At 39.4% G+C, this 14,304-nt stretch overlaps 2 protein-coding genes across 4 annotated transcripts in view; both read left to right on the forward strand.

Moving 5' to 3' along the window:
- Mthfd2l (methylenetetrahydrofolate dehydrogenase (NADP+ dependent) 2 like) overlaps positions 1-4,076 on the forward strand; it is a 92,254-nt gene extending 88,178 nt beyond the window's left edge. Inside the window, exon 8 of the mRNA XM_021163363.2 lies at positions 2,881-4,076. Within this exon, the coding sequence (XP_021019022.2) occupies positions 2,881-2,993 (113 nt within the window). The 3' untranslated portion in view covers positions 2,994-4,076. The remainder of the gene's footprint in view (positions 1-2,880) is intronic.
- A 5,513-nt stretch (positions 4,077-9,589) lies between these two features.
- The window catches only part of Epgn (epithelial mitogen), a 7,814-nt gene continuing 3,099 nt past the window's right edge, over positions 9,590-14,304 (forward strand). The window contains exons 1-4 of one of the 3 annotated variants that reach the window (XM_029478053.1): positions 9,590-9,691; positions 10,202-10,335; positions 12,865-12,985; positions 13,968-14,120. In XM_029478053.1, coding sequence (XP_029333913.1) covers positions 10,251-10,335; positions 12,865-12,985; positions 13,968-14,120 — 359 coding nt within the window. In that variant the 5' untranslated portion in view covers positions 9,590-9,691; positions 10,202-10,250. The remainder of the gene's footprint in view (positions 9,692-10,201; positions 10,336-12,864; positions 12,986-13,967; positions 14,121-14,304) is intronic. The other 2 variants (XM_021163895.2, XM_021163896.2) reach the window with 2 other exon arrangements.

Consider the following 14,304-nt stretch of genomic DNA (forward strand, 5'->3'; position numbering starts at 1 on the left):
GAGGATGTGGAGAAAGAGGAACACTCCTCCATTGTTGGTGGGATTGCAAGCTTGTACAACCACTCTGGAAATCAGTCTGGCGGTTCCTCAGATATTGGACATAAAAAACATTCTTATTTTCAAGAATTTTCTTTAAACATAATTGCTATTTCCATCTGAGTCTCATCTCTAAGGCACACACCACACAGACAATAGAATTTGACAGGTGTTTTATTTGCCTTAACTGTCAGTTTTAGAAACTCTAAAATTTTGATGATTTTATGGAATTGAATCTAATGCTTGATCTTTTTTGGCAAGTCCTTTTGTGAATCATGAAATTACTGATATCTCTAGTGCCTATTCTAATGTGGCAAAGACTTTTGGTATTTTTCTTAAACACCACACACACACACACACACATTACCCTTCTTCTAGAGTCACAGGAACTCATTCCTGAATGGAATCATTGCCTAATGATTCTTCTGTGTTTCTCTGCAATGAAGCACAGAGAAGTCCATGTATACATATATACATATACAGACACTAATGCACACATACATACACACACTCACACATACATACCTAGTCACACACATATAATATACACACACTCACACACACACACTCACATATACATACAGACACAGTCACACATAGTCATACACACACACTCACATATACATACATATACACTCATACATAGTCATATACACATACACACACTCAACACTCACACAAACACACACACACACACACACACACACACACACAGTTTTTGAAAGCATCTCCCTTATAAGCAGGTGCAAAGCCTGCCTTAGGGAAACAGTCTAAGAGACGATGTTCTGGTGATTCAATGCTCATTAACTTTCCCTCTTCTAGAAATGATCAGGAAGATGCGATTCACAGGATCGAGCATGAACTGAACTTGTATCTTCTCTCATGATGAATTTCATCTCTAATCATCTGTGCTACTTCACAAACATAAAGCTTATCATAGCCTGGAGATGGTTATGCAAAACTGTTATTGAGAATATTATTTACTTACTTAAGAAAAAAATGTCTTGTTCTATTGTCCAGGCTGGCTTTGAACTTTGGGTGCAGGTCACTCTCCTATGTCAGCCTTCTGTGTCATGGGACCATAGGTGCTACCTCACTTTCCAATTGAGCACTTTTTCTCACCCATTGACATCTTCCTCCTGAAAGAAGTACTTCCATATCCTGTTCCTCATATAAGTAGACCATAAACTACATTAACACTGGCTAACAACATCAAAACTGATTTCTTCTTAGACACATGCATGAAAATGAAATGGAAAATGACAGAGAAACCTAATGAGTGTTTTAAAATCAAATTTATTTTTGCCTCCCTTGCATTACTTACTGTGCACAAACCTTATCTCTGAGTGTGTTCACTTTATCTCGAACATAAAAACAAATGACAAAAGTACTTGGATGCTTAACTGTGTACATAGCATTGCTGAATCTTTTGCGTATTGAGTACAGTGGAGAGATCTACTGAGGCTAATAAAAGCTTGTTAACATTCAGACAAGCCCAAACCTAAGACAGATGAAGATTCCTATGAAGAACAACAGATAGGACAGTGTATATGTGTGTGTGTGTGTGTGTGTGTGTGTGCGTGTTTGTGTATGTATGTGTACTTTCCATAGCAACCTATGCAAAATGAAGATTCTGAGCTAAACTGTCAGGCAGGTGTTTCATGCAAGAGTCTATTCCCATTCCTATCCCTCTGCCCAGTTCTTACTTTCTGAGCATGAATATAATTGTGAGAATGTAGTTTAAAAACACAAAAAACAAAACAGTCTCAAGAAGATCATGAGACCCAGACAGACCACTGGTTTATCAGATCTGACACCCAAGAAAATTACCCATACTGTGTTCTGAGCAACTGTGTGACTTAAGTGTAATGTGTAACTTATTCTATGAGTGCTCAGAGTATAAAAAAGCGGGAAAATTGATATGCTATAGTTGTGTGCACCATGTTTCTTTTAGGAGCATCCCACCTATTCATGGCTGACCCTTCAGCCATTTGGGATGTTTCCATCATTTTCTATGAAAGATAACAGGGTGGAGTGCATTTATGAAAATGTGGCACATCCCCAGCCTAGTTGTGAGGGCCTCTGTCAAAGAGCAGAGGGATGAGTGGCTGGATCGTGCTTTTCTGGCATGACTGACTTCATTTCTTTTTGAATTAGTTAAATGGCATTGTTAGGTCACAGATCCTCCAGGTGTCACTTTCTCCCTCAGGCCCCATCCTCCCGCAGGCTCATGGACTTACTTTCCTGAGACTAGCTATAGAAGGTTGCTATGACAAACCTAGCAGCTCTCAGAATGCCGCCCCCTCCTCTCTCCCTCTCTACAGATCTCTGTTTCTGTTTCTCTCCCTCCCTCTCCCTTCCATTCTCTCTCCCTCATTTCTGTGAGAAAGCCCAGTAGCCCCTGATGCCTAGCCTGGAGACAACCTTGGAATGTCCTTTCCTGTAACTCCTGGCACATAACTCCTACTTCAAGGTTCATGACTGCCTACAGTCATGTGAGTAATGTTAAATCAACTTCCTTTCTATTAGCCTACTTTTTTCTACATGTTATTACAAGAATGACAAGTTATCACAGTGCTTTTGTTCATATAAAGCTAAGGACAAGTGAGCCTGGAGGAGCTTAAGCACATCCTTTGCATCTCCACCTTAGGTATCTTAGAATAATGTGTGTGTGTGTGTCTGTCTGTCTGTCTCTGTCTGTCTCTTTTCATTGTAGCCTTCTTCATCTTATAAATGACTGAAGGTTGATAATGTTATCTGTATAATGGAGAAAATAGTCTATTCAGTGTGCTGAGAAATTGACGTTCTTGGATACATTTTAAATGAACTGTTCTGTCTCTTCAGCTGTTAAGAAGAAAGCCAGCTTCATCACTCCAGTCCCAGGAGGTGTGGGACCCATGACCGTGGCCATGCTTCTTAAGAACACACTTTTAGCTGCAAAGAATATCACCTGCTAGATCACAGCGGGGAGTACACAAAACGAAGAATATTGCCTGTTAGATCCCAGCGGAGAGTACACGAAACGAATTCTGCTGCTTACTTATTTGACAACAGGCAAAATCCTCTCTATTTTCCTACAAAGCTATTTATTTCTACATGTATTTATTTTTTCATGAGTGGAATCATTCTGGACTGATTATTTACATGACGTTATGGATTTCTTGCTAAGAGATTTGAGTCTTAAGAAAAAAACTCGAAACAATCCCAATGACAATTGTGGTAACAACTCTTTATTTTATGGATATTTGTTCATAATGTTAAAGCAAATGAAGAGTTCATATTTAATATATTTTTAACATAACCTAAGTATTACATACTGTATGTTTAAAAAAAATGTTTTGCTAGCTCAATGGGTGCCATGTAAACTGTCACTTAAGTTTTAACTATGATTTTCTATACAGTCTATACTCTAGGTTCTTTGCCAAAATTTAAGCAATGGAAGCGATTCCAAGTAGCAAAGGCTGCAACAACACTTGAAACTCTAAGAATGCTTACTTTGTGTAATGTAAGGCCACCCGCGTTAGACTCCCACACCATTCAGTTCAGTTCACTGATGATGTTAGCAAACTCGCCAAACAAATGAATGGACAAAGTCAAACTAAAGCATTTCCCCACAAACATCAACCAAATACAATTCAGATATAGCACGAGTGAATCTGTCATTAAGTAACTGTGATGTATTTATTCATGGGAGCAGAAATCTGATAGAATTATAAGGCAGTAATTTCGTTAAAACTGAACCCTTGGATATAACGAATAGCTAGTTCTTGTATACACACACACACACACATCTTCTCCTTCCTAGGATAGCATCTGATTCCTAACACAGATGCTGGGTTTCTAATGCAATTTCAAATTGGGAAATGTGTGTGACCATTATTTGAAGATTATTTAACAACTAGAGCCATGTAATTGTACTGCAGTTTCACTTCCAAATCCCAGTTTGTTTGTGTACTAATAATGATCCTTGTTCAATGCACGTCTTTATCAGTGTGCCTCTTGTGTGGAAATAGACTAGCTGTTTATCACTAATATCTCAACTGTCAAATAAAAGCATTTTGAAGAAGAATTATAGCTATATTCTTTTATTAAGATAGCTTGAAATATGTTGGTCCACGTATTTGTTACCTGCTTCTTTTGTTTGTTTTTCCTATTTGTGTGTGTGTGTGTGTGTGTGTTTTGGGGAGAGAGAGAGAGAGAGAGAGAGAGAGAGAGAGAGAGAGAGAGAGAGAGAGACCAGATGTGGCAGCGATCACCTCTACTCTTTGAGCCATCTCCTGTACCTGTTAGCTGTTCATTTACTATGTGCTGGGAAAAATGTATCAAGTTTCTCAAATATGAAAGAAAAGATAGTTGAATGCTTTCTACAGTGAGTTGGAACAGCCAGTCAGTCGAGTATTCCTAACAGAACTGTAAATTCAATTTGCATACAAACATATTAGAAAGGACGTGGGTTAAATAAATTTTTAAAGGAGTGTAGATTTCAAAAAATGCCCAGAGATCCCTGAATATTAAAAATGGGGAGGGGTGATACTAATCCCAGAAGGATGAAAGGGATTACTTTGGTATATTATGTATTTAGGGGTCAGTCTTCTTGGAGACTAAGCGAAACGAAAAAAAGAAGAAAGAGAAATTGTTATGCTTATTTACATTGAAAAGGAAGAGTTTTGTCAAACAAGTGCAGTGGGGTCAACAGTCAAGGAAAGACATTGACCCCTTAACTACAAAAAGCAAAGGCTCAGAGGTATTTATAGCTGAGTCACCAAGATAAGGAAATCAATGGAGGAGGATGTTTAGATATCAAGGAGAGACAAGTTCTTACTGACCCGACTTGTCAATTTTCTTGATAACAGCAGGCCAGAAACTTTAGCATCAGGGCATGGAAAGAGGAACTGCATCACGGATACACAAGGTGTGGATTGATGTGCCCATGAGCTGAGTTAGTAAGATTCTCTGCCCAAACTGAGCTCAGTTGCCTGAGGTCCAGGTTGTGTTAACATGAGGACTCAGATGGCTATAAATAACTGTGTAGTAATAGGAGTCTTTTCTCAAAACGTGGCTGAATGGTATGACTTCATTTTCGGGTCCTTGGAGTCTGCAAAGTGTGGCTATGTGGTGGCCTTGAGGAGAGGTGTGCAGATACACTTTTCTCCCTACGTTGTTTCAACCTTGAGGAATTGATGGAAGTTGTCCTGTAACACAACAAAACGCAAGCAGAATAAAAATCATGCAGTTAGATGAAGTAAGAGGAGTGATGGGAAACCGAAGAAGCCAGAAACAGAAGCAAGAATGAAGACTGCCTTTAACAAGTGAACCGGATTGCAGATTGCAGACCAAGCCAGAAGGCACCATCCCTCCTTAGCATAAGGAAGTTATAAAGGAAGTTGACTGGGGAGAAGAGATAACAAGTGCAGTGTAAGACACATTGAGTCTGAGGCAATGGCATAATGCACAAGTGACAGTCATGAAGTAACACAGATCCTGGAAAGGGGTGGGTGTTCATGGCTGGTGGTGAAAGTACAAGTTTCAACTGCATGTACCAACAACTACATTCCTAGAATCGGAGGCCACTATCCACCTTGTATCCCTTCACCCCTTTCAGTACGGGCAGATTCTCCTTAATGGAGTGGCTTTTGTGTGCTGAAGATTTCCTGGCCATCTTTTTGTCTTTTCTCTTTCTTAACCCTCTCTATGGTAGGTGAGAAAAGTCTTAGTTTATGAAGCCAGGGGCAGAGGTCATACCTCACTATTTGAATTTAAATAAGTCCTGTTGTGAAGATGTTATTTAGAGCCTACTCTTCTCACCATTTTACTAGGCCTCCCCATGATGGCCTTCACTTACAATGTTTTTATCACTACCCTTAAGAGTCCTACTTACTAAGATTTATTCCAAATGAAACTTGGCCATGAAAAGCAATGCTCCACTTCTCAACGGCCACAGCCCTTTGTGTTGTCTGACATCCCAGTTGTTACTTCTACCACGATACACATGTATGTTCCCTGGATGGCTTTAGTTTTTGAAGGTCTGAAAACATGCACTGTTTACAAATTTTCTTCCACACACAACCCAGTGTCACGACTTCAGAAATGCCAGCAAATTCCAAAGAATTACAGGATTAAATATAGGGGGAAAAAAACAATCCACACAAATACTTCCTGTTGACAACTAGCCTTAAGTTCTCACTTAGTGAAAGATCAACAAAACCAAAAGGACTAAAAGTGCCAAAATACAAAGAGCAGAATCAATGTCAAGAGGTGCTTATTATGACCAGAAGAGAGAGATAGATGCTCTAAAGGAAGTGTGGCATGAGGAAAAGGTGACCGTGGAGCACTATTTCTTAACTCTAATTTCCTTCAATGGATATTAGCAATAAATGAAGATGCCAGGGAGTCTATCTTGTAAGGTGCATCTCTCTACCCTTTAAAATTAGAAAAGGAAGCCTTTTGGTGAAAGGATCAAAGTGACTCTCATACAGAGAGCGAAGTAGGATCCATCAGTACAGACCTCGGAGGAAAAGTAGCAGGTGGGATGGCTTAGCACTGTTCTCCAGGGTCAATGGGTGCCAAAGATGCAGTCAAGATGGCAGAGGGCTGTATGTGGCCTAGCCTGCAGTGGGACTCTTCAGAGAGCTACTCACCCACCTCTATGCTCAGATATGAGTGGAAACTTTGGTTCCTCTAATAGTTAGTTTTAAAAAAAAATAAAGAAAATGTATTTAAATTTTGATTTTTGGAGTTGAGGGACTTCCTCTGTAATCTTTATAAGCACTTGTGCCACAGGCCACAGCTAGAAAGGTAGCAAGGGCTTCCAATGGAGGGGAGGATTTGAAAATGAGATTAAAGCCCTATCTAATGCATGTTCTTTGTCTTGTGACTTGAGTCTTTCTTCTCTCCTCCTCTTTCTCCTTCCCTCCCCCTGTCTCTACTCATTTCTTTTTCTTGTGGTCTAGGGATTAAATACAAGTCCTCACTCATGCAATTGCACTCTCAGCCACTCAGCTACTCCCTCACCCAGATTTAAACCTCTTGAATGGCCATTCATCCGTGTTATCTGAGGTTTATTTATTTATGTATTTATTTATTGCCCAGTTAGGTCTATTTTGTTGTGATAAACACCATGATCAAAAGCAACCAAGGGAGAGGGGAGAGTTTATTTGCTTACATGTCACTGGTTACAGTCCATTACTGGGGAAAATCAAGAAATCAAGGCAGCAACTTGGGGCAGTAACCCTGAGTCAGAAACTAAAGCAGATTCCATGGAAGAATGCTGATTATTGGCTTGCTCTCAATGGCTTACTCGGCTTGCTTTTTAAAAGTACAATCCAAGACCATTTGTCCAAGGGTGGCACCATCCACAGTAAGCAGAGCCCATATCAATCATTAATGAAGAAAATGTCCCACAAACATATCCACAGGACAGTCTGATGGAGGCAATTCACAATTGAGATTCTCTCTTTCCAGATATATCCAAGTTTGTGTCAAGTTGAAAAAATCCAACCAACACCAACATAGTGCCTCATTGAACCTGGAGCTTACCAGTTCATGTAGATTGGCCTGCATCTACCCCCAAGGGTCTTTATCCTTTTTCCTTCCAGCGCTGAGATTTTAGGTATGTTCCCACCACTGCTTGTCATGGGTGTTGGAGATCCAAACGCAAGTTCTCACACTTGCATGGCAAGCACTTTACCAAATAAGCCATCTCCCCAAGCCCTCCAGTTAGTTGTTATGACAAAGATGATCATTGTGTATCAATAACTCAGTCTTGGGTGAGAGGGTATGGAGGACTTTGGGGATAGCACTGGAAATGTAAATGAAGAAAATACCTAATTAAAAAAAAGAATAAAGATATTGGACCAGGTATATTTGACACCAGTAGAATTCACTTAATGTGTGATAAAGTTCTTGGTTTGATTCTCTCTCTCTCTCTCTCTCTCTCTCTCTCTCTCTCTCTCTCTCTCTCTCTCCCTCTCTCTCCCTTTCTCTGTTACTCTTGCTTTCTCTTGCTCTCTCATACAAAGGAACAAAGATAAATAGATAGATGATAAATAGATAGGTAGATAAGTAGATGATAGATAGGTAGATAGATAGATAGATAGATGATAGATAGATAGATAGATAGATAGATAGATAGATAGATAGATTCCAGAAATGTCAAAAGACTTGTGACAGTATTTTAATCCTTAGTTGATTACAAATGAAGTTATCTACAAGTTGCTAAGACAATTCTTTAACTTATAATTCAACTATTATTTTCTTGTGAAAAATAATGCCCAGAAAATGATGTACTAAATAGTACTTTAAGATCATAAAACTAGAGCTACAGTGTGCAGACACAAGAAAGGCAAGTGGTATATATTCCTTTAGCTTTGAAGTGATGACTCTTGTGGTAAGTGATTGCCCAAGCTGTAATGAGTGCAGCAAGCTCATGCTTGTGTAATTTCTAAAGCCAAATTCTTATTTAAATACAGAAAGGGATCTTTTCTGATAAATCTAATTTGCTTGGTGGACATGATTCACACGCTAACCAATTTTGAACAAGTTTTCAAGGTTCAGAAAATATAAGCAGATAAAACTTCAGGTAGAAAGGCATACCACTTCAGCAAACTATATTCATATTCAAAGTTATTTAGGGCAGTTAAAATTTACAAGTAACCCCTACAGTTTAAACAAAAAGGCATAGGCGTAATTACATATTTGGGCTTTTGTAATCTCATTTTAATCATTACTGGGCCAACAGTAAAAATAAAACCTTGAGTTTGTATGCAATTAAGACGAGCTGCTCATTAGATTTAGCCAAACTAGAGGCTACCTCAATGAAAAATTTGTAATGGCTATTACCACCATACATAGGTTCAATATTATTAATATATTGATTCTCTGCAGCCTACCATGAGGACAGACTTAAGCACTGTTGATCCTGGAGCTTAGCAGTTCATCTGATTTCTTTATAAAGCATTAAATGCCAGAATGACATACAGGTTAATGTTGTAGTATTAGAAGTAATTTTATTTAATTAATAAACTTTATCATAAATCCAACTAATTAACAAAAATTAAAATGAAATAAGAAACATGCTTTTTTTTAAACCAAAATTCTGTTCTTATTTATAACCATATGAACAAAGTATTTTTAAAATATGCTTAGTACTTTTTCAGTGGCCATAATGGAAGGTAAGAGGGGTAGCATCAGAGACTTTCACAAACCCTACCAGATTATCTTGTCTGCTGTTCTGCAGGTATCTTGGCTGTGATCCTTCATAGTCTACTAGGAAAGCTGTGGTTCAGTTCACAGCAGCAGGGAATTTTCCACATTTGCATTCATTTTTGAATTTTAAGAACTTTGACATGGACAATTATGCCCACAGGTGACAGGAAACCTGTGTTTCAAGAGGGAACTTGATCACATCTCTAGATAACCTAGGTATCCTAAACAAGTGTGCGAGTGCCCGCAGGCTTCACGCTGCTGCCAGGAGCACATAGTTTTTGGATTGGTAAGAACAGCCAGATGACGCTTCGTGAAATATAAATGGAAGAAAGACTCAGAGAGTGCAATAAAAACCCTCCACCCTTCCGTCTAGGAGGACCAGAGAAAGAACTTGAGCAGCTTCAGAATATGGCTCTGGGGGTTCTGATAGCAGTCTGCCTCTTGTTCAAAGGTGAGTAATTCCATTTTTGTTACCTTTGTACCACCTTACAATGGGAAGATTTAGTTCTCTGGATTCAAAGTTGTTCCTGGCAATGATCAAAACAAGGAACGTGTGGATTAATTATGTTTTTAGAGAATACATCTCTCTCTCTCTCTCTCTCTCTCTCTCTCTCTCCCTCTCCCTCTCCCTCTCCCTCTCTATCCCTCCCCCCTCTCTCTTTTCTCTCTCTCAAAGAAGCCTGAAGTGTTTACTTTTCATAATTGAAGCACACTTGATAACAGCTACTGCCCTACAGTAAGCTGTGCATGGTGATTCAATGAGGTATGTAAATACATGAACTTTCTCCGAGAATGAGTGTATTTCCTTGTTCCATAATTGTACTCCTGTCAAGGGGACAGCTAAGAAGTACTCTGGAACTGCCCTTGTCAGGCTCTGGATCTCAGTGAAAACAATGAGTTAGAACCAGAACAGAAGATGGGAACCCCAGGATCAGAGCCACTTTGGGTCTGTCGTTCATAGACAAAGGAAGCTCACGTGTGATAGATGTTCTTCCTCCTCTACCACAGCAATGAAGGCAGCACTGAGCGAAGAAGCAGAGGCGATCCCTCCCAGCACAGCACAGCAGAGCAACTGGACATTTAACAACACTGAAGGTATCTTCTTCCCCCTTTATTTCAAGTGACTTCTTTAAAACTTTTGACAGAACATTGCGTTTGGTGGAGAACATTTGAAAATTTTTAACTAAAATTTTTTAGATAATCTGCTATTTCAGAGAGATGATGATGCTAAACTAAAGTGATAGGTAGGTGTGCCTGCCAAACACTGCCTTTTTTTTTTTTAAGAGAAAGAAGTGAAGCAGGGGGTGAGAAAAGCTGCCTATCTTCCACTACTCTTCTAAATGTGAGCCCTGCCATGGGTTCTGCTGGGATTCTGCTTGACTTCCAATGACCCTTTTATACTGGGTATAATTGAATATGCTTTGACATTCTGGAGGAGAGACATTGTATTTTGATCTGGAACAGGAAGCTTGGTAGCCAGAGAACTTACAAGAAGCGGTGCTTTTCTTCACCTTCGGGAAGGTCTTTTCTCGTGGCTTGCTGTCGTTTAGCATGTGCTATATTTCCTGATACTTCTCACCCACTTTGGTTATTATTGGTGGTGGTCATATATTTTCTCTCCATGTCAGTGTGTGTATTACAAAGACTTCTTGCTGCTGCTGAAGATGGCATTGTGGCACAGTTTTCAAACTCATTTGAACTAGAGATGAATATGGAAAGCTCCTTGCCTGCCAAGACCTGAGTCTGAATGACTAATGACTCTCACAGAACTCATAATGGCCCCTGATAGAAAGATTATGTTTTGTGATCAGGACCCAGGAACTCTTTATTTTGTTTTCAGGGTCTACTCAAAAATATAGAAACATTTAAGGATGTGGTTTCATCTTAGTGGTTGATGTCATACACTTGTTTCTAGCAACTCCGCCCTTACCCCTTTACCCTCTCATATTGCTGAACTGTAAATGAAGTCTCTGATTTATATAACAACAGCAATAAAGAAAGGAAGGAACTATTTCTTTGCTTTCTTTGTGGAAAAATTTTGTATTTCTCCGTGCTTTGTTACAATGCTGGGATGGACCCCAGAATCTTGCACATGCTAAGCATCTAACACCATGCTATAGCCTCTCGTTTTGCTTTTTAACTTAGAAATTTACATCTTATATTTTATAAATGTTTTAATGAAGTTATAACTAACTTCTCCTCAAAGGGAAAAACGAGTCTCTCTGGGGTACCCTTCCTTTGGAAATGGTTTCTTTCAAATTCTCATATTTTCTAGAGAATCCTTTTTTATATTTGCTTAAGTGAACTTGGTTCGTCTTGAATTAAGAGGAACTTAGCATGGTTTGAATGAGAAATTCTCAATGTCTCCAAATAAATTCCTAAAGGGATCAATTGCGTTAACAATACCACAGTCAGCAAATTGAATGTCAGTGTTAAGTTCTGGTGTGTGTTCTCAAAGCAAAGTGATACGGTGTCTTGTTGGTACCCTGGTAAATAGAGATTTAGTGTTTTTGACATGAGAAGGAATGTTTTTAGGTCTGTATTATTTTTCCTAAAGACACCTGAGTAGGATTGTCTTAGCCTCTGTAGGAATGCCAATACAATATAGCGCGAGGAGTGACTAATAGTAAGGAGGTGGACTTATGCACTCAACAGGCCTTACGATGCCACCAACTGTGCTTAAGAAAAGTTTAAAGATGGCAACCATTCAATTATGCGGTTTTCCCTAAGAGTCTTTCCCATTGCATAAGCACCAAGGATAGTACAAGTAGGTGTTCCGTCTGGCATGCCAGCACCAGTAGCATCCTGAAACCCAGCTGATTTTCCAGAGTACCCTTCCCTGACTCAGGTGTCCCGGGAGGAGGTTTCTGATCACTAACTACACGCTGCTGCAGTCATTTTTGCGGTGCTGAAAGAAAGAGAAAGCTATTGCAGATCCCACTCCCATGGCTTTCCAACATCTCCACAATACCTCTTAACCGAGCAGAACTTTCACTTAGTATGTTGTAGTGTTGCTATTAGCTGTGTTCACCTAAGCCCACTCTGGCTCTGGCTTCTCATATCAGTTGTAAAAGCCCCTCTCTGGTTAATCAATGAAAAATTTCCCTTGCTAGATGGAACTCCTTGGCAGTTCATGGAAGAGTGAAAAAGGGGATTCTTATCCTATTCTCTAAAGAGAAAATATACATTTCTCTTATTATTAGGCAAAGTTACATCCCTAGGTGATGACATATTAATTCCAAGGAATGTACAGGGGAAGTGCAAAGTGATATGAGGCCTTCTGCTCTAATTAGCATTGGTTACATGGCTGGGAAACATGGTTCAAAATTACCTCCTAAGCTAGAACCAATGCTGCCACCTTTTGACCAACTTGTTCCTATGCTTTATTGTGTAGCTTCTAAAGAATAGGACTATCATTAATCCACCTCCACTCTATAACTAACCGATAATGTGTAGAGAGACACGAACCCAAGCTCTTGGATATATTCCCTCTCCCCCACAAAAAAGCATCCAATATTTCAAAGGGTCTAAAAATTCTTAAAATAAAAGATCTCTCTATATATGTATTGAACATGTATTATGAAGTTGGACACACTTAACTGTTAATGTATCTCCTTTTCCTAGCTGACTACATAGAAGAACCTGTAGCTCTGAAGTTCTCCCATCCTTGTCTGGAAGACCATAATAGTTACTGCATTAATGGAGCATGTGCATTTCACCATGAGCTGAAGCAAGCCATTTGCAGGTAACTGCAAAGAACTTAGCAAGTCTTAGACATGGGAGAAGGGGATGCACACAGCACAGTTGCAACTGTTCTGTGTTGTCCACTATAAATAGTGCTTGACTTCCAATAGGTATTGTAATTCCCTGGGAAAGATTATTTCTCCCACTCTCAGCATTCCTTAGCTACCCATAGTTCTTCATATAGGGTTGAGAAATCATGAGACCTACCTCAACCCTGGTCCACATTAGCTTCTCTCTTGCTGTTGTCCTTGTTCAAGTCATGTTTAAGTGGCCATGTTGGGGAGACCTCATGGGTGTCACTTCTGTCATTTCTAGGAGACACAGTCTCACAGAAAATTTCTTGTTCATCTTAAGTACATGGGAGTTCTTGGAGGGAGAAGAGGAATGGGGTAAAATGATGTAATTATATTATAATCTTAAAAATAATTTTAAAACAATAGAATGATGGAATGGCAGAAGGGGGAACACTGCTTGATCTGAATGTGACTGGCCATTGTATTTGAATATTATGACATCTTTTTAAATAAACTACTTATTTATATTACTCAACACTGTAGTTCCCAGACTATGGCATGCACAGACCAGAAACTTGTTTGCAATGCTGACTTTAAGATCTACAGCTATGAAGTCAGTATCTGCATTTCTAACAACATACAATGGCAACTCTGAACTTACACAGGTTTCCAGGATGAGACAAATTCCCATGAGAAGAAAATCCATTCAGGAAGATAAAGTCCTGGAGCTACCATGACCTTCTCACCCCACACTGACTGGCTCAGTTTCCTGACAAGCAGTCTGCCTTTCCCTCCTCACAATGAGGGAGCACATGAAACCTTACTGAATAGCCTGTGCTAAAGTGCAGGCTGTCTCATGGACTGGCTTCCTTGTGCCTTAGCAAATGTCTCCTTTTCATCCTTTGAAATGTGTCATTCATTGGTACTTCTGTAGGCTTTACAGTTGCATGCTCTTTTCTCTCTTTAAAGATGCTTTACTGGTTATACGGGACAACGATGTGAGCATTTGACCCTAACTTCGTATGCTGTGGATTCTTATGAAAAATACATTGCGATTGGGATTGGCGTCGGATTGCTAATTAGTGCTTTTCTTGCTGTCTTCTATTGCTACATAAGAAAAAGGTATGGAAAAGACAAATCATTCAGTTCGTTGTGTGTGTTTACTTGACAAATATTTATTGTTTGTCAACAATAGTCCCTACTGTTGATGTGTGTGTCTGAAAAGACCCTCTGTGATATTTTTGGTGCCTTTTCATGAACCCAGACAAGTGCTTAAAAGAAGGAGAGAGAGAGAGAGAGAGAGAGA

The sequence above is a fragment of the Mus caroli genome, chromosome 5 (genome assembly GCF_900094665.2).
Source record: "Mus caroli chromosome 5, CAROLI_EIJ_v1.1, whole genome shotgun sequence".
NCBI lineage: Eukaryota > Metazoa > Chordata > Mammalia > Rodentia > Muridae > Mus > Mus caroli.